The sequence below is a fragment of the Tenebrio molitor genome, chromosome 9, assembly GCF_963966145.1.
Source record: "Tenebrio molitor chromosome 9, icTenMoli1.1, whole genome shotgun sequence".
NCBI classification, from domain to species: domain Eukaryota; kingdom Metazoa; phylum Arthropoda; class Insecta; order Coleoptera; family Tenebrionidae; genus Tenebrio; species Tenebrio molitor.
The window spans coordinates 333,636-358,485 of NC_091054.1; the positions used below are offsets into that span (position 1 = coordinate 333,636).

The 24,850-nt window shown below is 35.3% G+C and overlaps 1 protein-coding gene and 1 long non-coding RNA gene across 4 annotated transcripts in view; one reads left to right on the plus strand and one right to left on the minus strand.

Annotated features, from left to right (window-relative positions):
* Positions 1–24,850, minus strand: part of Ubr3 (Ubr3 ubiquitin ligase) — a 50,841-nt gene that overhangs the window by 24,106 nt on the left and 1,885 nt on the right. For all 3 annotated transcript variants that reach the window (XM_069059377.1, XM_069059378.1, XM_069059379.1), the window contains exons 2-8: positions 10,098–10,311; positions 9,908–10,036; positions 5,144–5,279; positions 4,583–5,081; positions 4,352–4,531; positions 293–519; positions 78–233 (exon numbers count right to left, since the gene is read on the minus strand). In XM_069059377.1, coding sequence (XP_068915478.1) covers positions 78–233; positions 293–519; positions 4,352–4,531; positions 4,583–5,081; positions 5,144–5,279; positions 9,908–10,036; positions 10,098–10,311 — 1,541 coding nt within the window. The remainder of the gene's footprint in view (positions 1–77; positions 234–292; positions 520–4,351; positions 4,532–4,582; positions 5,082–5,143; positions 5,280–9,907; positions 10,037–10,097; positions 10,312–24,850) is intronic.
* LOC138139188 (uncharacterized) lies at positions 21,043–23,848 on the plus strand. The gene is made up of 2 exons (XR_011162230.1): positions 21,043–21,347; positions 22,777–23,848. It is a non-coding gene; the product is annotated as an uncharacterized lncRNA (long non-coding RNA).

The following is a 24,850-nucleotide window of genomic DNA, read 5'->3' on the forward strand; positions in this document are numbered from 1 at the left end:
TTTCCATTACTCAACAAACACTTCCTCAAACAATCGACAGTTACGTCACACCACCACCATAAACAATTGCCACCTACCTGAACTCTCAACGGATGCAAAATCATCACTTGGAAGTCCTCGTCCATCGGCAGAATCTCATCCAAGGTGATCCCCTGTTTGGCAACGGCTTGGCAAAGGAACACGGACAAGTAGCGGTGCAAAGGCAGGTGGAAAGACACTTGGAGATGATCGTTCTGCGAGAAAAATCGAAAAAATTAGTCGAGACTCGAAGGGAACAATTTCCAAAACTGACCGTGTTCAGGTGAATGAAATTGATCGCGTCCAACCACCGCTGCAATTCTTTCAGACACGCCGAAAGCATTTTTCTCGTGAGTGGGGCGGTGCTGGCGTCTGTCAGATGCGAGACGAGGGCCCACATAGGGTAGGCGCTTGCCTCCAATTCGGCACTAAATGCGGCGAAATAGGTGTTCGGTTCGAATTTGACGTGTTCTTTCGTTTCCCGTTGGTTTATGTTCATTCCTGAAATGATACACTTTCATTAGCATGTGGTGAAATTTCTTGAGATGAGCAGGCAGGAGTATCCAAAATTGAAATGAACGAAACGCTTTTTTTCTCTAAACAAGTCGTTCTTCCGATTTGGTGAAGAACCGATTACAAGGATCTAGGTGGGCAGCACGTGAAACGTAAAGCTAACATTCACAAAATCTTGGCGAAAGGCAAAAGAAATTGCAACATTTAAATGAAACGCAAGTTTGAAGACTAAAAGAACTTGCTCCGCTCCTTAAGAAGTAATTTAAAAAACAAATTTTAATCCAATAGCATGTGTAGTAATTTATGTGCAGAGTGATCCAGATTAGATTGAATAATTCTCTTTATCCGCCTATAGTTTTTGCTTTACTAGCTACGACATGGGTTAACTACCAGTAAAGTCTGAACAGTTGAAAAATTGTTTTAAACGAGGTTATTAATAAAGATCTAAAAAAAAGATTGTGGTATATCTGACAGTAGCTTTATAATTTACCATCTGGTTTATGGTATTACCTACGAATGTTAATTTTTCTACCTTGTAATTATGTTCTTGGAATGGGAGTAAATCTGCTTAATGCATTTACTTTTTTAAGTAACCGCGTCATTCTAATTATACCTTTTAGACACACTTAAAAAATCATATTTATAAAGAACAATTTTTCTGAAATGATTTATCGGACAATTACTTATCCCCAAATATTCCAAAGGCAGCGTGAGCTCTGCTACACTAAAATACTTAATGGGCCCGAGCATAAAAAGTTAAATCTCTAAGTTATTACATAAGATTTGTTTTAATGCAAATGACGGATGTTCAAACAGAATGTTTAATTTTTCATCTTTGGGTGTTAATTGTCCGCAAAAAATCACTAAAGTATGTAACTACTTGCATACTTGTGCAGGTTTTTTCCGTAGAATTGTGTTTAAAAAAAATAATTATTGATATCCTTTCAAATTATTTTGCCAAGCGTGGGAACAGATTATTAACTGCAAAAAGAAATTTCACCAGGCACCATATTTACATTTATGTTAAAAAAGCAGCTAAGATGAAAAAAAAACAATGCAAAAAATAATTTTCGCTGATGAGTAACGTGAGTCACAGTTTTCGATGAATGTACTCAAAATTTACAAAAACTTGTTTGAACAACTAGAACAAGAAAATTTGTTTCAATAAAACAGTAACGTCGATAAATTATGGAACTTATACTCGTATAGGGCGTGTGTCAGCTGTTCATTCTACAACGATAGAGCAAACGTGAAAAAATTTGGAACTTTGCACAAGCTTTTAAGAGGAGAAAACAAGTTACTATATTTATGAGTAGTGCCATACCAAGGCCATACCCATATAATGCCATTTTCTGGATTAATATGTTATACATAGAATAGCACAAGGTTTAGTTTTTCAGCTAATTTGTTCCAGCAGTAGAAATATTTTTGACTTTTAAAACTGTAGTTCAGCTTTACAAGGTGGAGCAATTAAATTTCCGTTGTCGTTTAATACGTTAAAAATTCTTAACGTTAAAGAAGTTATTAAAGAAAAGTTTAAGAAAACAACAAAGAACCTTGGATATATGTAATGTAATAATACTTGCAGAAAAATAATACAGAAAATGTAATCTAAAAAACTTGCATTTATATCAAATAAAATCTGATTTATAACAATGTAAGTAAAGAGCAACATGTGGACATATGGCACGTATGTTGGCACTACTGCTATGCTATTTCGATTATTTTGATAATTACCAAATGGCAAATGCCTCTTATAATAACCATATATTTATCGAACATTCGCGTTGCGGAAACTTCTTACAAGAATAAAATTTCTGTTAGAATTAGTTGGAGCTTAATATTAAGGATCTGAAAAAAGGGTTACGTAGCTAAAGATTTTATTCTGAGAATCGCCCTCAAATGTCACATGATTTATATTGACAAATCACAACTACGAATTATTTGAATAGCAACCAATCACAATTTAATTAAGCTAGGGAATAGCTATTTGTGCAATAAGTTAGGAAAAGTGACTTTTTTCTGTATGAGATGCGGGATTTTTAATCGAGACGAAGTCGAGATTAAAAACGCGTCGAGTACGGAAAAAACACTTTTCCTACGAATTGCACACATGATTTTTTCTACTGGAGTTTGGAAAATACATAAAATTTGGATATTTTTAATGTACTATTAATTATTTCTAAATTAAAAAGCGAAATCAAAATTGTTCTGCTTTCGTTACCATAGAGAAACAATTTATTAATGAAAAATTGTGAAGGCGTTTAAGCTTTTGTCTCAATTAAATACCAGTTTTTACGTTACATATCCCAGGAAACGACCAAAATTGAACTTTTAGTGTTGAAATATTATTTCCGCCCTTAGTAGGAAATTTTTCAGTTTTCCTAACTCAAATTAGTATTACAATGTTGAAGTTTTCCAAACTCTAGTAGAAAAAAGTTTTTTCGGGCGATTCTCTTTCGAATATACCTTGGGACAGATATATATCGCCAGAAATTTTTTCTTGCAGTCCAACACTCGTATTTGTCGCTCAAAATTACCCTCGGGCTAGCGCCCTCGTGTAATTTTCTTGCTACAAACACTCGTGTGTCAGGACTGCTCGAAAAAATTTCCGGCAATATATCTGTCCCTTGATATATTATTATATGAAAATAGATTGCAGGTAAGTCTTTTGACATTTTTTTTTTTTTTGTTACAAAAACTATAAAGTAAGTTTAAAAAACGTTTTGAGTGTCCAAATGTGTCCATTAATGACAGGTTTTTAAAAGTGAAATTGTTTTCCACCACAGAAACATTGCAAGTTAATAATTCGTTTTCATTTTCTTGTACTTTTAATTTACCGATAGATAAAAAATATGCCTAAATTGTCCAAATGAGGAGTTGCATCGCCTTCACAATTTTCTCCATAGTATGCAAATATTTGTACTCTTTTTGTTAACGGGGGCACACCCTACTGTTTGGCTTCTTTTTGTCTTTAAACTAAAACTATAACTTTTTATTAAGAAGTCAGTTTCACCACTTAAGTTTTTACCTTGTTAAATTACGTAGCAGATTCACAAATTGCCCAAAAAATTGTTTTTTTTTATTTTTCCCCTTTTCTTATGGAGTTCTCAATACTGAAAACATTGGATATTACCTATAATTACTTAATAATTTAATAAATGCCACTAATTCCTACCTTTTTATTCATAGAAAGTCTTATATCTTTAATACATCTTTATTTTTTTCAGAAAAGTGTCACAATTGATAAATATTTTTTTATTGTTTGTTTATTGAGTGTTTGGCCAAATGCGTGCGGAACAACACTGTCGAAGCTATTCCAAATTATTATATGGGATTGAAGTGTCTTACTATAGTTTAATTGTCTGTGCACACACAGTCGTAAACACTGTCGTGACGATGGCGAATATAGAAAAAAATATAATATAAACCATAATCTGGAATGTGTCTTTTCATATTCTAGGTTCACTGTTTGCAGAAAAGCCGTCAGTCACGTTGTCAAGAATAAATCTTCGAGTTACCGGTCCATATCATGACCTTGGAAAAATTAAGCTTCCAGAAAGATGAAAAAGTTAATTTACAAGTAAAAATCTTTACTGTCAGAGCTCGAGCAAAGGCTTAAGTAATATTACCTGCTTATTGAGTTCCAGTTTTCCTTTATACCCACAGCCAGTTTCTTATCATGATTTTGACAAGACGCAAAAAAATACAATTTTTAATATTGTTAGCGTTTAACATTATGGGCATAGCAAACTTCAAATCTTTGAACAAGTGGAACGACCCTGTTTAGGGCACTATTCAATTTATCTTATTACTATACCTTGAAACATGGACAAAAATCCGAACCACATCTCTATGAGCATATCGTCCGACATGAACTTTAGCGCGACGGGTCTGTGCGACAGCACGTTATTCAAATCCGAAACCAGAGGCCAATAACAATGCTCCTTCATAACCCTCTTGCTGCAGTCGACGACGTAATGGTAATTTCTTTGTGGATCTGAAACCGCTCTGATAACAAATCGAACAGTCTCTGGACGTATCAACTGACCGTGCACATTATTCTCCACCAAGATTTTCTTCATCATATGCCTCAGACTGACCACCATCACGTGTAACAAATTCAACTGTTCGGTCATACGTAACGCTAAACTCTCATTAGAAAACAACTGAACGCTGACGTGAACCACTCGATTACTGAGAGTGTCTGGATCGCTGGACCTCTCCAACATCATGGCGATCCTGCTGTAGTGAAGCACGAAAGCCCTGGTCAGAGCCTCCTTGTAGTCGGGATCGGGCAGCATGTTCAACAGCAGACAGACGACTTTCTGGGGGAATTCGAACATCACCGTCCAGAAAACCAACTCCTCCAGGAAGGTTTTGTGCACCAGGTGCTCCTGAAGCGAGGGACAGTCCTTGTAGACGTCCGAACACGGTTTGGGGTTGAGGAAGGAACCCACCGCAGCTTCGTAGATCTTTCTCGACTCGGTGACGTAGGCGCCGTACTCGGAGTCGTCCTCTTCCGGCACCTCGTTTAGATCTCGGTATTTCTGCGGAAGGGGAGCGTGCGATCAGCGAATGGAAAGCGTTAACAACGTGTGACAATACTCACTTGTGGGTTCGTCAGAGCCGTGGTCATGACGCGTCTCATTAAGCCACCCATGTGGTTGAAATCCAGAAGCATTGTGATGAAGGCGTCCGCATCTTGGATTGGACCTTTCTGTGCGTCCTTTATCGTCGCCAAATGGCTGAAAATTGCAAAAATGGATTCTCCGTGAACAAAAAAAAAAAATTATACGACTCTGCAGCTTCTTGGTCTTGGTATATTTTTTTTAATTTTTAGTATTGGGGAAATAAAACGAAGTCTCCAGAGTACTCCGTAGAAAATAAAATCTTTATTACAACTGAAACCGACCTTCTTCAAGCTCAGATTTTATTATGGACCGTTTTAGACGAGACTTGCTCTAGAAAAGTACTAACATAGAGTGGAAGCTTTGATAAAATTTTCCATAAATAATGTGGGCGCAGCAATCGATAAATAGTCACAGAGACCAAAAACCTGCACAAAGTTAGTGACCATCTCGTACTAAATATGCTCTAAAAATAAAATCTCTTCGCAATTTAGAACTAATAAATATTAGTTGTAACGGTATTTGCGGTTTACAGGTAGTTTATTGTTCGCATCGATTTTCTGTTAAACCTACAAATATATTCGCCCCAAAATAAACTCAATACTGAAATGTTTTCTTTGTTATTTAAAATAGATTTATTCTATCGGATAGAAAAAAGGTAGCAAGCAGAAACATCAAACTTCCAATCTTGAATCTCGTTTAGCTCATTTAGCAATGCAGCGTTTTGTAACAGATAAACAAAATTATCAATGTAAATTGATTCAAATTGATCCATTTCAAATAATAGTTCGGTTATAATAAAATTTGTCTTGTGACAAAAACCCAGTGAAAAATTATGTCCTAAAACGGAAACAATTCAATTTTTCGTATACGTCCTAAATCTGAATACAATGAAAAAAATTACGCAAAACTTTGTCATTTCTTATTGATTTTTTTTTTCGTGTAATACATTCCAATTTACATCTACTTAACACTGTTGCTTACAATGACGATGATTTATGACACATCGCGTATATGGGTTGTTTACACAAGAAATGCTAACAAATTATCACCGAGACAAACCTTAAGTTTTTCACGTTTATTGGATAGTTCTCCGATTAAACAAAATCGGTTATTTTTCTCCTCGACTAGAATTTGTGAATCACCGAAACTTCAACAAATATTATAATTTTTAATTAAAACATCGTGACTTTTTCTTGGATTTTACGACGCATTGAGTTGATACTACTTGTGGTTTAACCGGAAATGACCATAAGTTTCTTCTTGTCCACCTATTTGTACGTGTTTCAGAAATCAGTACATTATTTTCACCAGTGACAGTTCTCGTCAAGAACAACAAAAAATGTATGTATCATTTTTTCGAAATATAATTTTCATTTCATTTTCATAAATTAACGAGCTGTCTATTTACTTGCATTTTCTAGTTATTTGACCCAAAGACAGTGACCGTGAATTAATACTTTTTGTGAAATCAACGCAAAACATTGGGCCGTATGATTCCCCATTCATTAAGCCTTTCATTAGCTAAATAATTGACTAGACAAAGTGAGAGTATATGCCAAGCACTATGTTAGACAGAGACAAAACAATTTAACGACGTTCTTTAACTTTAACGAAAGGGAAATCATACCCATACGGCCCATTGTGTTTTTAGAATACACTTTTTCCGCCCCGCGGTCGAGGTGTAGTTTTTAGTTAGTTTTTTCCGACTCCACAAGGCAGGTGTTTACGTGTTGATTCTGTGATTTAAGCTAAAATTTTGTGAAAATGGCGAGTTTATTTTCAAGTAGTGAATACATTGATATTGTGTTGGTGTATGGTGAAGCGTGCTCCTCGATTCTAGAAAATTTCCGTGCTACTTCTTCTTGTAGGGGTACATGAAGGACTTAGTATATTCGATCCCAATTGACACATTTGAAGTTTTAAGAAAACGAGTGGAAAATGCTACCACAACAATTCGCAATAACAGAGGAATGCTGGAAAGAGTGGAAGAATCATTTCCATTATTGTGTTGAGTATTGACAATAACGGCGGTCACTTTGAAACTTCTTGTAATGGTTAGTGATTACTAATTACTCCAATTACTTCATGTATGAACGATTTATTAGGGTCAGTTTAAAAATAAATAAAATTTATTATTAAAATGGTTTTCATTTGATATCTACCATATGATTCTCTTCCTTCTCTTCCACCCTTATCAATTATCATTATAGGTTACAGCAACGAACGCAGCATTTAGCCGTCGTACTGAAATTCGCAAGAAACAAGTGAAAGTTTTCTTGCATTTGTTTTTTGTTCTTCTAGGCGGGTAACGAAATTTGCGCAAAATCTTTCAATAATTTTAATTGGATAACTATAAGGTTTAGGAAAAAAATATATTTAAATGAATTATGTATTGCTAATAACGAGTTCTATTACCAGTTAAAATTAATGTACTTATTTCTGAGACACTATGTATTTTGCATTTCCATGTTTCAAAACTTGATAAATCTGCTTTCAAAATTTTAACGTCATCAATAGATTTAATTGTACATTCAATTTTGTATATTTTGAGCTGTCACTCTAAAAAAAAAAACACTAATTTATTACAGAGTAAAAAAACTTATATAACATTAACGTCTGAATGAACGATTGATGCAATGAAAACGAACGTTTTATTTTTAACCTAATGTAACACCAGTTGATTGTTTAAATATCGCCAAAATAACCCGTCTTTCGAATCCTGGCCAGATTTTAGGAATGTAAAAATATACAAACTGAACAGGTTGAAACAAAAAAAGGAATGGGTGATTTTCGGTTCAACCAGAACTAGTACATACTGAAAACAATCATAAAAAATAATTCAAGAAATGTTTCATAATGATAAAAAACAAGGCTCAAGTATAAATCAAAAATATAATAACGTATGTACAGTGGGGAGCACGGAATTTCGCACGCCAATTTGTACGTCATTAAAAAAAAACTATCTAGTCTAAGCTTTATTGTCATTATAATCAATAATGAGGTGGGATACGCATGATGTATGTGATCATGACTGATGTTTCACCTAAACTGTCACGAAACTGCCGCCAGTAGGTATCTCATTTTAATAAAATTAAGTCAGTGAAATGTCCAATGTGTGCGAAATTCCGTGCTCGCCACTGTACAATCGCGGCCATCCCAAAGTGAAAGATGCTTGCGAAAATTTCCGTATTTTTTGTTGGATTAAATTAGGCTGGCGTTCGTGCAGAAGGAAGATGCAAGTCTTACTGCGATGTAATTCTCTCGCCACAGCAGCCAACGACTAATTTTCTTCTAGCTTTGCAATAGCCCTAGCTGTCCGAGTCGGAGTGAGATATCCTGGCATTTAAAAAAATACTTTCAATAATTTTTTTAACGCTAGTGTCAAACTATGACATTTTATTTAGGACGCCTATGATTTAAAGTACAAATCAAACTAGTAAAAAAACGTTCGCTTTTGGATGACCGCAATTATTGTAAATACGTTAATGATTATTATATTTTTGATTTATACTTTTTTTCTTTTATTCAATTCCCTCATCACATATATCGGTCCTTCGAGCCGGATCGAAAATATTTATTAAACAAGTTTGTAATTCATTATTGCACGTTTGTGTTAACAAATGTGGTCCATTTGGACTGTACAAATTTAAGGCTGGTGATAAAATTCCTAAATAATTTTATTTATTAATATCCTAATTTATTATCGTTATCATAATCGAAACTTTGTCGATATAAGTTGTTTTGACTTGTATTTCACATTGAGTTATCTTATTGTTCACTCTTCAAATGTTGTTCATTTTTATTTTGATTCTTTTGAACACCGAAACATCTAAAACATGTATTTATCTAAAAGACAAATCCGAAACTGACAAACAAAATGTGTCCTAGTAAATAAACTCCGAATAAACGACTGCTCTCTAGTATGTATTAGTAATGCATTCCTTTCTATTTCCTTTAACATTATCCTTGTCCATTTCAATCCATTGTCACAACGTCCAAATTGTTTCTTTTCGAATATTATCTAGCTATATTCTTATATTTTCCTGTATTTTCATATTTCAATATCTCAACACTTTCTTGTCCTCATTCACATTTTTTTTTCTCTTTTGCTCTTATCTCTCACAATACTCTCTTACCGTCTACCTCATCAATGCTTAGTTGAACGAAGTATTTTTATACCTACTCTTCATTTTTTCCCGTCATCACCCTTTTCCTTGAGAGAACTTCTGTCACCGATCGCTTAGTCATATTATTGGCAACGTGGACAACACAGTAAAATAAATTCAAAAAAATATGACTCACGATTTTTTTATTCAAATATCTACAATCACGATCAAGATAATGTCATCAAGCAACTATACAACTAGAAAACTAGGTAAATTTCTGAAAAATTCTTTTCAAAAAAATCATTCGAAATGAGAGACATTCAAAATTTGAAAGTTGTTTCTGGGCACAGTCATTGCATTTGTCCAAACTGTTGCGTACCACAATCTTCTCCGACTCTTCCAACCCGGATGTAAAATAAAACTATTTTAAAAACTGACACATTCGACTCCACAGATAAAATCATGATTCACCGTGAACTATTACAAAATTGTTGAAAATTTATGAGCTTCCAGTGAAACTGTATCGAAACGACTTTGCGTGGACAGAAAACAATCCAACAATCGTGTTGAGCTGTGACAAATCCATTCGAAATCGTTTCGACCCCCGTAACTCACAAAATCAAATCAAATACGCACCTATTTTCTCTGAGATGCTGGATAAGTCTGAATATGACCCTGGGCATCATCGCCTCGGCTACACACATCAGGTCGTGGGGGGCGTTCCCCTTGCTCGCTCTCTTCCCTGGACCGTGCCGGTCGCAGAACCTGCACAAACGCCAAATCTCTAGAACAACTTCCGTCCGTCGGAAGTAGCACGCCGACTCACCCTGACTCCTTCATGACGGAGGTGTCGCCGCAGTCGCAGGCGCCACCCGCCTGGCTCAAGAACATGTTGAAGTCGTGCCTCTGGTGGTTGCCCTTCTTGAAGCAGTCGGTGCAGAGCGACATGCACGGGGATATGCCGCATGTGCGGCACCTGTAGGCCACGAAATTCGGGGTCCAGACCAAACCGCAAGTGGTCGCGTTGTCGTAAGCCCTCACTGCAACAGAGATTTACGCCGGCGTAAGTGAGCGCCCTCGGATGCCGTAAAAATTTATTATTAATAGCCTAGTGAGTATTGCCATTTTAGGAATATCGTAAATATGCGAGCTGTCCTCGCCGCTATACGCCGAGACTAATCCGATCCTGACAAATGGGGGATTTCACCTTTGCACTTAAAATATTCCGGTTGGACTCTTTGGAAGAGCGTCGGGCGAAAAAATAACTAAATTAATTACCGAGCTTATTCTGGTCAGATGAACCGACCTTCGCAAATATGCCGTCGTACAAATTTTTCACACTCCGTAACTGAAACTCATTTTCTTCATCGGAGAAATAAAATAAAACAAGAGGACTCCATCTGTTTTCGAACGCAATTCGAGACCTCTCCACCTGGTGATTAACAAATGAGGTAAGTCACCTAAAACAGGTTCACCATCACCTTCGTTTTATGAATATGCAACGCATGCGGGAGTCTCATAAATTTGACTTTTTGAATGAAAATTATTTTAATGAGCACGGCGGGCTCATAAAAATGTTCCGTCTAAAATCTACACCTCCGTGTCCAAATGGCGACTCGAATTTAATTGTTTGTTAATGATACAGACGTTCGAATAAAAAATCTGGGATATCAGCATAATAGTTCCGTTCTAGATTGACATTTTTAGACGGTTACTGTCGTCTATTTGCTTTGTGATGAATTACGGGAATTGTATTCAACCAAGTGACCGGGAAATTTTTTTTTATCAAATGTGATTGTTTACTGCTTTCTCGTGCTAAAAAAATTCGAACACACGTGGAATCTTAAAATGAGAAAAGAAAATCCAATACAAATATGTCGGTAATAGATTAGAAAAATTCTCGAAGAAACCTTTGTTTGCTTTGTGACATGTTGTAACAATTGCACTGTGTTCAATGACTCAAAAAAAAATTACCTGTGAACGTCTCACGCTTTCTTACATTAAAAAATACCAATGAACGACAAAAAAAATCACCTGTAAATATTGGATTAATTTAAAATATCCTACCAACGACGTGATGAGATTTTATGACAGTAGTCCAATCAATAGGTAGGCTTTACCTTGCAAAAGGTACAGAAAAGTTTATACTTGGCAGGAATCATCAATTAGGCATATTATAAATATTGCTAAGTTTGCTCGGTCCGCCATATTGGAGAATACAGGTGGAAAATCACTTTTTTGCGATTATTTCATTATCCGTGCGAGATTCGTCTAAGTTATTATAAAAAATGTAGAGCATGCATTTCTCTACATTTTTTGTTCTTTATGTTTTTTTTTTTTGGACATTCGCTTATGAATTGAATTTTACTTTATTTGGTTAGAAAGTTGATAGAATGGGCATTTTAAAAATGGAAGCGTTCACGAAAATACAATTATTAAATAATAAAAATAAAAACGTATGTATAATCAAAAACAATAAATGTGTGGTATCAACCAGAGCATCAACGCAACACAATTCTTAAAACAAAGATCAACTGTTTTATAATCGTCCTTCACATTTTAATCGTTACAATTGTATTTTATTTATTATTATCATGTTTTATCATGATGGCCAGAGCAAAAAAAAATTGTATCAAACCAGAGTATTTAAAAAAAAAGCATGCAGATTAAAATGTTATTAAAAGTTTAGTAATGCTCATGAGTGTCATTGAAATCTAAGAAAAACGACCAAAAACATTGCATTTTCTGTTAATTTTATCTCGAATTTTAATTTTATTTTGTCAAAAAATAACATACTGGGTGATACAAGATACCTTATAAGTTATTTATTATTACTTCGTCAATCTAGGTGATAAATTACAATTGCAAATGTACTTACTAGCAGCAATACATTATATTTAAAAAAATGTATTGTTACTTATGTGAAGGAAAAATCTTCAAATAGAATTAAAAAACAATTGACTAGATTTTAACGAAAGAGAATTTATTTTCACTCTAACTTTTCAAGGTACAAACAAACGAATTGGAAATCGGGAAAGTTTCCTTGACGGAAGTGTACTTGAAAGAGAAAAGAGGAAATGTATCGAAGCCCTAATAATAAAAATACTACAAAAACAAATATCGATGAATACAAAATATGTCCAATACGTATCAGCACCGAGAAAAATTCCACCATTAAATTAAGATATATATTTTATACATACGGTACCCACACTTTTCCTAAGCCAGACGCCGCGTTTCAGATATCGATCAGCAGATAATTTTATTACGATCTGTCGTCAAGGTTTTTCAGTGTGCCGCAAATAAGTTAATAACAGGAATAAATTATCAATACGGCAACAATTCATTACTACAATCGCTCACATCGTGTTAAATCGCGAGTCTAAAACCTGGTCGTTCCCCCACGTTAAAAACGAATTAGCGTCATTACCGAACGAATTTAACAAAGTCACAATTTCCAAGATTGCTCCTGCAATTATTTAAAAAGTCACAACAAGGAACCACTCTTTTTTTCGACAGGATGTCCTAAATTATTCGGTCGTTGCGACCTCGCCGCGATTTATGTGCAAAGACCAGAAGCGACACAAATAGTTTAAATGTCTCCGATTAAACGAGATCTTTCACGAATCCACACCGCGAGTAGCCCGTCCTGTCATTAATTGGCAGTAAATCGCAATCAACGAAAAAATAATCGAAATTTTACACAAATTAGACGAACTTCCGATGCAATTAGCTGATCATATTAGAAATCGCACAATTCCACTCGATCCTGCAATTTAAAATTTCTGCCAGACGGTTCGCATTATCATAAACCAATGACTCGTTCACTCCTGCACTCATTAACCGCATCCCATGCATTAGTGTTATCAACAATAATTAATGTTGTCTGTACGGTCGATCTCGACTTGCTTGTTCTTTGCAGGTCAGCGAGTGTAAAAATTTCAGATGAGGCCTCCGCCGACGTTTCCTCCGGTTCTGCGTTGTCTCCTTGGTGGAACGAAAACGATATATCAATAAGCAGCGGTGCACGTGTTTCGTTAACTGTCATCCTTGGAGAACAAAGATACGATTCAAAATTAAATATTGTTTGTATTGTGGAAATTGAGTTTAATAATAACTCGATCGCAAGGACTAGTCGATAAAGCTATGCGTAAGCACGCACGCAATGCGTATACGCTGTGATCTCTCTACGCGGAGACATCTCTTGCACCGACAGGAATTTTCCCATTTTAGTGACGTTAAAAAAAAATTTCGCACGTTCAACGTGTGTAAAGGAACAAAGAAAAATAGTAGAACAACAAAATGTCGAAAACTCCTTCAACCTACAAACTTGACTTCGAATTTAAAATGTAATATACTGGCTTCCATAAAAAATGAAACATCTATAGTTCATTTTCCTGACTCTAAGGCTCGACTAATAAACGGATAATGTTCAATTATTCACCGAAGGGACACCAAATGAAGATGGTGGCCCCGACCGTTTCACTGTAATTTTACCTTAATATTTTACCATAAGGGTCATTTCTGTTTCATTCATAATTCTTGTCAAATTAGGTAGAAACTCCGAACGAACATTCATTCCCTCATCTGCAGGGAGCGTTCTTAGTAAATGCAGATTAAATCGTAGTACTTTGGGAAATACAACTAGACAATGCCGCTCCCTGTATTTGGTGAATATTATAGTTTTATTAGCCGGGCCTTCAGAGTCAGAAAAATTAACTATAGAAGCTGTTGACCACCTTTATTATAATATTCACGAAATACCTGCAAGAATACGAGAACTAAATGATGAGAATATGGAAACCATGTGTGCGCTTATCCTGCTTTTTGAAATCTTTCTTTCTTAAAAATCATCTATTTTTGTTTGCTCGTTTTTTTTTTTTGCTACAAGGCGGAGTCTCACTATTTTTCCCACATTTCATTGTGTCGACAATAACTCCACATCGTCACTGTGCAAATCATCACTAAATAGGTGATGTTAATCGAGGAAGAGTTATTGACATGAGGGATTTAATGCTGCTCACTACATCGCCGAGGTGCTACAGTCGGTTCCACTTTTTAGGGGGTTATTAAACAACCCGATCTTCGATTAGGCAAAGGTGTCTATAACATTCCAACGTAGCAGGACTGCTGTGGCCTTCTCGTTCTCCAGATTTATTGCCAATTGAACATGTGTAGGACATGATTGGGAATCGGTTGAATAACCTGCTGGCGGCCCCAAGGGACTTGGAGCAACGTCGACGACGTATTATGAAAGCTTGGGATGAGATGTGTCACGCTGACGTAGACCATTTCATTGAGAGCATACCTCGTCGAATAAATGGGTGCATCAGGAACTGCGGCGAGCCACTCATTATTAAAATTAACGTCTTTTGTTAACATTGCTTTTTAATGAAACTTCGATAGTTTGTTTATCGCAAAACAATACACTACAACACAAAACAATACAAATTTTCAATAAAGTTGATCGACACCTTCTAGTGTTTCGTTTTTTATGTTTAAATAATGATAGATGTACAGCGTCATTATAAATGATTGTACCATCGTAGTAGGCGTTGGTGGCTAGTTGAATGTGCCGCAAGTTTCACAACATGAGTGAGACTAGCATCGCTATAGGTCTAACATTGCGAGGCTGGCGGCACATCCAAAATTTGTGTGGGTTTTCAACGACAACTACGATGGTTATAATGTAATGACCCTGTACTTATATTGCTTTATCTTATTCCAATATACACAAAAAATAGTTTCAATTGAAATTAAAAAAAGCAGAACCGCTACCACGAAACTTTGAAAAGTTCAACTTTTTCTGGTAGAGACAAGATCAATGGCTTCATCTTTCAGTTCTGTTCAATACATTACATTCATTATTTAACTGTTATTCACTATTTTCTTTATCAAAAAATCTGTGTTCAAATTGTTTCATAAATAAAATATGATATGTAATACATACTTTTATTTTCGGTTCGTGATTCCTGTCACAAATGAAAAATTGTAAAAATTGAGAAAACACGACTTTTTCAAATAAATTTGCTACTTGCATTTTTTTTCTGAAGTTTAGAAAATAGTTATTTTTGTATTAAGTGCGCAAAGTGATTGTTTTTTGTTGGGGCATGAGAATGAGTTTTTGGTCGAGACCGTCAGGTCGAGACTTCAAACTCATTCGAATGCGCCAACAAAACAATCATCTTGCGCACGAAATACAAACACTATTTTTTCTACAACAGCATTTTAAAATTTTTTAATTTTTTAATTTTTGCAAAATTTTCCTTGGATGCTAAAATATTCGTCAAAAAGTTTCCTTGGGTGCTAAAATATAACTATTTTAGCATCCAAGGAAACTTTTTGACAAATATTTTTTCACTATCAAAAATGACATACTTTGCGACTTGATAACGATGCATAAATGTCACGTTTTTTTGACAGTTGTAGAAAAATAATGTTTTATTGAACGAGTATGGCCGGTTTAAGTATTTAATGGCCATACGAATTCACTAAAACCACTTTTCTACCGCCTTGCGAATTCTATTTTTTCGCATTTTATTAGAAAATGTAAAATATTATAATTAATATAATAGAAGTTAATATTAAATGTCAGAATATGTATACGAAAATTGCACATATAAAAATAATAAGACAAGTTGCTTCAGGCCCGGTTGCACCAACGTGAGTTAAATTTAAATACAGATTAAAATATGCAGAGAGAAAAAACTTTATTCTAAAAACATAATGTTTTGCGCTGATTTTGCAAAAACTATTATGAGTATTTCACGGTCACTGTCATTGGGTCATATAACTAGAAAAAAGACAGCTCGTTTATTTATGGGAAGGTAAAATACTGAAATGAAAATTATATTTCGGAAAAATGGTACATAACAATTTTGTTGTTCTTGAAGAGATCTGTCACTGGTTAAAATTAATGTATGTATGTACATAATTATTTCTGAGACACGTTCTATATACAAGTAGGCCACAAAGATAACACCAAACACACATTTGACATATTTCTTTTTTTTTGAAAACGTGACTGAACAAAAAGAAATTTTCAAAATCTTATAACATTTGAAATCACAGCTAGGTACGTTATTTAAGTACATTTTTAACTATCCCATAAATTGAATGAACTTTTTAACCTTAAATAAAGTAAAAAATTCAAAGTCATTCTTCAATTGAATTCTTTTCCAGAAAAGTCATAATACATTATTTGAAAATAAATCACTAAAGAAAATATAAAAATTTAGTAAATAACAAATAATTTAAAGAAAATGTAATTATGTACATACATATGTACATGCTCGGAAGTAGGAATTTATACTGTTGATGTTTTTTTTTTTTTAAATTTTAAAAGGGAAAAAATATTTCTGTTAGCAAAAAACACAATCAAATTCTACAATAAAAACTGAAACTTCGTTAAGTACAAGGAAATAACACAGACATCAATTTATTGACAGTTTCTATTTTCAATTGGAAAACTTCTCAAATTAATTTCAATAGAAACTTCTACACGACTAGATCTTGATGCAATAAAAAAAAAAAACAATTCACAAATAATTGACAGCAGCAATATTGTATGTAACACAGCAACAGTAATAATAAACTGATTAATTACAGTTTCGTACTCTTATTCGAATTCCAAATATTGAGTAGCACCTAAACAACAATACCTCTTGCCAACAGCATCGACTTAACTGCTGTCGTGAGATTGAGTTGGCACACCCCAAATTATTATTTTTTACAAACAATAATTGAAAAAAAAAAATACAAACAATTGGAAAAATAAAAGACTACAAATCACATCATCAAATGAAAAATGTATCCCGTTGGAATCGATTCTTTAACACACATGTACGAACACACTTCGACATGGATGTCGTGTAAAAAGTGGACGTAATGCAAAATAAATTATAATGTAAATTGGAATTATTATTATTCCCTTTTTAAAGATAAAAAAAGCATCTAATGTTAATAAAACAAAAAACTAATTTGGAAGGTGCACCTTATCTGGTTGGTTAATCACAGTGCTCATTCGTTTTTCACTACTCTACATTTTGTTGTAACGTTCCAAAATGACAATCGTTCATTGAACATACCGTATGCCAAAACTATCTACATTCTTTGAACTTGAATCGGTTAATAAAAAGCACAAATAAACGACCCCGGACACACATTCGTAAAATTATGAGACATATTTAAGGACCTCTAAAAATAAACCGCATATTTTCCGATTTCGAAATTCATTAATAAACCGCTGGAACCGCACACAAATTTCGCACCGATTCCATTTGCTTGTAAATATTTGACTTTAAACAAAATAAATAACCGTGACCGTGATTGTTCGGCGAAGTGTTGTTGCCAAGAAGATGAAACTGTCACGTTGCGAGGATCCGTCCAGAACGGACATTTTCCATTCGCTCCTCTCGCCTCGATCAAAATGAATCACCGTATCGAAAAGAGTGATTGCGCAACACCTCCTCAACCATCGGTCCAACCATTCCGCCATATTCGCCTCCGACCGATCTGGGTCAATGTTTCCGATCGCACACAACCATTCCGACACCGAAGGATCCCAACACGAGGATGCTCCATAAGACCGTATCCTCGACTCGCTCCCGGACTTTGCCTTTTTAATTGGCGCTTAATTAAACTTCAAAGAGGAAAAAATTTCGGAGGTCAATGCCTCCACGTCGTCGCACCGAAATGCTCAACCTCGGTGACGGGAATTCTTACGGCGAGACCGTCGCTTGTTCTTCGCACTCGCACAAGAGGTCCTCGCCGAGAAAGAAAAAAACCCGGCCCGTATCAAACCGGCGGATATTGAATTAGACCAGTCGGATAACGATCATTCTAATTACGTCTAATTGACAAATTTCTTATGCCGCTCACTCCGGGAAAAAACCAAATTATATTCTCCGGATACTGAGAAGTTCTCGGTTGAACCGGTCACTTCTTCGTTTTTTCCCGAAAATCCTGTTCGCGTTTTCATCTCGGCCGTGAAGAACAACGTCGCCGAAGACGCCGTCTCCGGTTGTCCAGGAATAAAATTTCGGATGTGCTATCGCCGCCGCAAATTTAGAAGTCGGTGGGCGGGGACCGCATGATCTGCACAAAAAATAAATTTCAAGAGGGGGCACTGAGGTTATCCGATAATCCGTTTATGGTTAGAGAGTCGAAGGGAGACCTCGACACGGCCAAAGATTAAATTTCGATTTGCTAATTGGTGTCGGTTGTTTACAAACTGTGGCCCACACCCAGAAAGAACTAGAAAAATTCATGAGATCTAATTTTGGGATTACGTACACGCCTTCAGTTGACGTAATAGACGACGAAACGCGTATTTCAATTTCCCGTTCATAATAGACACCCCGCGTGGTGACGTTTTCGTTTCTTTTTTTTCTTCCTCTTCGAGGCGTCACTCCAACAGTGACCGGTTGCTTTCGATTTGGGCCAGTTGGCGTGACCGTGCGATTTCGAAAGCGATTAGCTAATTGCTTCTTGTGTTTAGTTTCGTTGATAACAGATGGTGACAGAACAACAAAAATTAATAATGCAACCGTCTGTCGAGCGCATCTGCAACGCAAAATTTCGAAAATGCGCGAACCGGACCGAATGCTTTCTGCATCTCGTGCACTTCTTATTACTCGTTTTGGCAAGCGGATGTTTTGCAAAAGTTCCACCATTCTAGACGTGTACTAGTGGTGAATTTCAAAATAGCGCAATAAAGTAGAACATCTGTGCTAAACCTTGAAGAGATCATGAAACATAAATTTAAAAATCCAATACACAACAACAAAAAAAGTTTTGTCTATTGTGTGTTTATAACAAAACTATTACACCACTCAAAATAGTGCATTAATCACTGATTTGAGTGCTGTAATAGACCAGTACAATTTACATTTCAAGGTTGGTATCTTTCAATGTCAAACATCAAATGCCAAACGCCAAATCAAGTTAAACAAACGATAACTTCAAGTTGAACTTTCAAATGTTCCACTGTAACATTGTGTTACCAACCACTATAAAATTCCCCAAATTTTAAAACTGGGATTTTTCATTTAAAAAGGCGCAAAATAGAAAGAATAGTGTATGACATCTGGTTTATAAAGCATTTTGTAGCACTCTCGCAAGCTCGTCGTGCCCTAAACCCGTGCGTACTACAAAATGCTTCTTATAAGACTCGTATCATAATATGTATGTATACTATTGTAAAACCCCAAAAAATATGTTCATTAGATATATTCTGAACCGTCACTTGTTTTTTGATCTGCATTTGGCATTTGTTGTTGCTTGGAATTGAAGAAGAAAAGAACTCTTCGCAGCACAAGTGATCGGAACATAATCAAAAATTTTCTTCAATGATCTTTCACCGAGACGATTTGTCCTTCAAAATATGTATGTACATATTGCAACGCGATGAGCTCTGATTACGTATTTGGTGAAGCTCTTTTCGCACCAACTGAAGATGTTGATGAAGTAAATTCCTGAATTTTGCCCCACGGGAAAGTGATCGCAGTACCACATGAAGGTATGTCAAACCGTCTTCATTTCATTTGTAACCAATAATCCCCACGTGGTTGTTTTTGAGCTTCCCTTTCCTACTGAAGCCGAAACAAATGAAGATGCCAACTAGGAAAAAGAAAATCTGTTTCTACAATTTTCAATCTGTGACAACGGCGATGCCACCCTGACGCAACAAATGAGCATGAAGTATTTAAAAAAAACCTGTTCATGAGTTTTTCTAAAAACCAGCTGAAGTGTAATAAGGAATTTCTGCGTGGGTACAGCTACTAACTTCTGTTTGTTTTCCTGAGAAATTATCATTTTTATACACGATCTGACTAATGATTTTATTTAAAAATGTACAAATAAAGATTTGATATTTTAAACCACCCACCTATGTGTAACGAAAAAATTTGTTATTAATGTAACCGTGAACTTTCGATTTTCAAACATTGTACACTTTGTTCTCCATTTTTGAAAAATGGATTTACAAAACTGTGAAACGAATGATGTCGAAAGGTGGCAGTGTGTAAATGTAAATTTCCTCACACCGTAGACTACCGGTAGGGAAGACTTGGCTTTGCCTGAAACATGTCGTCGCAACGAAAATCGAAGGAATTCCGATAATTATGCAAATTAAGAACACTAAAATTCTTCCTGCGGACGCTCTTTACACGTTCTGAATTTACTTCTAGCCCTACTCGACGAACGAAAATATTCTATTCGGACAAGTCGAAAATTACAGACCAGATGGAAAATATTTTCGACTAACAAATAAAATAGAACAGCTGAATAATAAACACGACGGAATTAAATAAACACAGAGCAGTATAGTAATTTTTACTGGATATTTCAGGTTCGTGTCGGCCCCCATGTGTGTATAAATTGATATGACACTCAATATCGTACATTTTATAATGTGTACAGATTGGATGAATAATTTATAAATGTGATGTAATCACTTGCTCTAACGTTATCACTGTACTGATAAATCCATCGTTTGCTCAAAAGTTCAATTACTTGGATTAAAATAATCACGGATTTTTGTCAAGACCGGAGTAACTACACAATTATTAATTTTGTAGGAATAAAAAAAAAATCACATCAATGTTGCCTACCCAAGAATGATTCTGTGGTTCATCTTTAATGAAACGTAGAAGAGTTTACAGAGCATATCATTCATTGAGAAATAATTGAGGTTATCTTGCTGCAGTTTAAACAAATAGTACAAGGTAGCAGATATTAACTAGCTGTCATAAAGAAACCATTAAAAAACTTCCTACACTATCATGTTAATGGAAAATCATTTTGTTTACTTATTCCGAAGGTGTCCAATAAAAGGCACCACAAAATATTGGCCGTCAAGATTATCTCCGATAACGATAAGTTCGGTGATGATAAAAAAAAATGACGATCGACTTAGAGAACGTTGCAAATAAAAAAATATGTATGTGAAGAAATCAAAGATCTGCTCTTTAGAAAGTGCAACGATGTGAGCGTGAAAACGAAAAAAAATTAAATAGCACAAAAAAGTAAAAGAATAGAAGAGATCCGCGCCAGCAATTTCTACAAGACAAAAATGGTATTCCAATTTACTTTTTTTGTTATAATGTTCTAATTGTAGTGCAGGTATAATAAAAAAATAGCGAATAAGGACCTTCAAAGCACTTGCGACGTTGTACAGTAATATGTATTGTTAAATTAACAATAATTTACTAAAGTCGTACTTCACAGCACAGCAACCATTACTGTATGGTCGCGAATGTTACATCCCCCTTTTTAAGTATTAAATAAAAATCTGATGAAATCAGCTCAAAGCTGAAAGCGCAATCAATCACATTTTTAATTTTTTCTTTAACCGCCTGTATAGCAGAAACTGATATAGGTAGTGTTTATTTAAATTTCCCACTAAAGTTAGCGTTGAAGAGTCGATTGTGAACGCACCACGGATTACGGAGCACGGATCAGCTGTTTAAATCTAACCTCACTTGTTACGTTATTTGTGTTTTTATTCTGCAGACTGCCGAGTGGTGCATTTGGGGTGAAATTTAAATGAACACCCGATAGTAATGTTACTTTTTTGCAGACTGATTCAAATAATTTTCGGTCCCAACGAATTTTCAATGCACCCAGTAATACGTTATTCAATTATAACTTGATATGTACCTTTATTTAATATGAAATCTGGACACTCCTCCCATTATTGACAATCACTTGACGACTTAACAATTCTCTTTCGTATAATTCTGAAACATTTTTTGTTAATTAAAATGTATTCCAATGACGAAAGGATTGATATGATATTGATATATGATGAGTCAGATTCTTAAATAAAAAAAATACTGTCGATTAATTCACATTTTTGGAAAACGTATTACTGTCTGCATTTAAATTACGTCAGGGTCGGAAAGTTATGTGAATCAGTCTGTATATAAATTAAATATTTTATATTTTCATATGAAATGCGAAAAAAAAGCATTTGCAAGGCGTTAGGAAAGTGGTTTTATTGCACTCGTAAAGCTGTTAAATACTCAAACCAACCATACTCGTTCAGTAAAACATCACCTTTATAAACTTTACCGTTTCGTAAACTTTAATTTACCCTTTTGTACACTTGCAACTAACCACATACAGTTGGCTTCAAAAAAAAAGGGAAATGAATTTTGACCTAATGTGAATTGGAAATTTAATTTGTCAATTTATGTCAATTTTTATCTGTTTAACACATAAGTGCAGTTTTTTAACCTAAATTCTAAAAGGTCGTTTCAAACTATAAAAATTTAATAAAATCTGACACAACTTTTTCTGACAGTTCCCGTTTTTTTTTTGAAGGCAACCGTACAAAACAAATTTCTGGTAACATATTTAGCAGCGCTTTATTTTCATTTTCATTTCATGGAAATAATTCTAAAACAACTCTAAACAGGCACACTTCAACACGGTGAGAGCTTTAGATGCTTCTGCTTCTTATTATTGAGGAATTAAACTATCGTACTCATTTAATTTTACAGACAGTTCAACCCCTTTTGACGGTAACGAGCAAAGCTATCATTGGTTCAGCGTCCAAAAAATTAGTCAACCGGTCTCGGCAGCGAGCCTGCCATCAAGACGTCGTCATCGAACAGATTACAGCAGGTTTCATACAATCACTCGGCCCATTATCATCTAGAAAAGCTGGTTTATCAAAACAAAAATCGTCGTTCTCCGTAGTTTCCTCATCTGACGACCGAATGAAACGTCTAAACGACTTCCTGAAACCTCGTCAGAGCACACTTTCTGGATTATTTACAAATAATCGACCAGAAATAACCTTCGACTTGCCCTCAGCAGGATGTTGAACCATTAGACAGCCGGTCTCTCGAGACCCGAAGAATTCCAAAGGAGGTCACACGAAAAACGTATTTAAATTGCAAATGGCAAAAAAATGATGACAATGACGGTCATCGGCCGACAAACAATGACCGATCTTGGGACGGCGTTGCATAACGGCGGGGGTGTGTTCTTCTAATCTAACCGATCGTTACTTTCGTGGCATTTTCGACATTTTTCAAGGAAAACTTTGCCAATTGGGCAAATTATTTCCAATGAAATGCCAAGGGTGCCGGACTAAATCAGCCAAGTTCAAAGCGACGCTATCGCCGACTGTATGTCAAGGTGTTTGACGTGGTGTGCTTCCAGATAAAAAGGAGACAAACGAGACCTGTCCACCTTCCGTCGGCCAGAGGTGCCACTATCTAAACTCAATCAATGATCCAGGTCCACAGAAGCAAATCGAAATGCGATCGTCTCATCCATTAATCATTGCGGTCCTGACAAAACGAACGTCGCCTTCAAAAATGTAGTCTCGCGTTGTCAACAGATAAAGAAGAAAAATTGGCGTCTCATTGGCAACAACAAAACAAAATTAGAGCGCCGGAACCAGAAGTTCTCAATGATGTTCAGATTCGGAAGATCGACTGCTCGTTTCAAAAAAATCGACGATTTCCTGGAGCAATCTAACCAAACATAAAAAGCGAAAGTGACAGAACATGTAACCTTCTTTGTCAATTTGAGATGAAGTCGCAAATAAAGTGATAGCAAATTCCAGTTTCATTTCATGACAATTACAGAGCACACAAATACTACAAGGTTTCATAAATTATTGGGAATTGTGACTGTCAAACCGTCCAACATGCTGCCCCGATTTGAAGCCGTGTGAAGATGAAGACGAAATATTTCTGACGACGGAGTTTTCAAAATGTGGTAGATTTGCGGTGAAATATGTAGTTCTTTTTTAAGAAACGCGGCAACGGAAATAGATTACATAAAAATGTGTCCCCGTAATAAAATGGTCCTTATCAAAAACCTGAATATCAAGTTTCGTCCTACAATTTTGAATATTTCACGCGTGTCTCAAGGTCCTGTCTTGGGACCACTGTTGTTTACACGTTTGATAAAAGAATGTTCTATAAAGTTGACATCAATCAGCGCAAATGCTCATGATACTCAGCTTATCCATACACAGGTACACATTTGGTACATACACATTTTATTCCATGAAATTAACAATATTATAAGCATTTGCTGGTGACAGCAGCTTATCAGTTATCACTTTAACAATAATTCGAAAAACAAACAACAATCTAAAAACGTACTTAATTGCAAATACAGAAGAGAACTACGTTGATATATATTTTTTAATTTAAATCATCTTTGGTGTGTTTTACTTAGAGTGTGCCCCAAGGTTCTCTCTTCAAACCACTGTTTTTGCACATTTGCGTAAAAATATTTTGTTTTATGAAATTTATAGCAACACAAGTATTTGCTCACGACAATCAGCTCGTCGTTTTATCAGTAATAAGAAAAAACAGTTCACGTGAGGTATAAATCTGTATCATTTATATATTTATTCAACAACAGATAAGTGTTGTTTTCAAACGAGGTACTCTATCTAGAAAAACCACAAAGACCTCCTCTACACCGATGAAAACCTATTCACTCATGATAGAGGAAGATCAAAGTTAGTCTAAAAAGTAATGGTATAATTTTTGTTTGCTTAAATGTAAAGTAAAAATGGGTAGGATTTAATGCTAGGTCTAAAGCAAG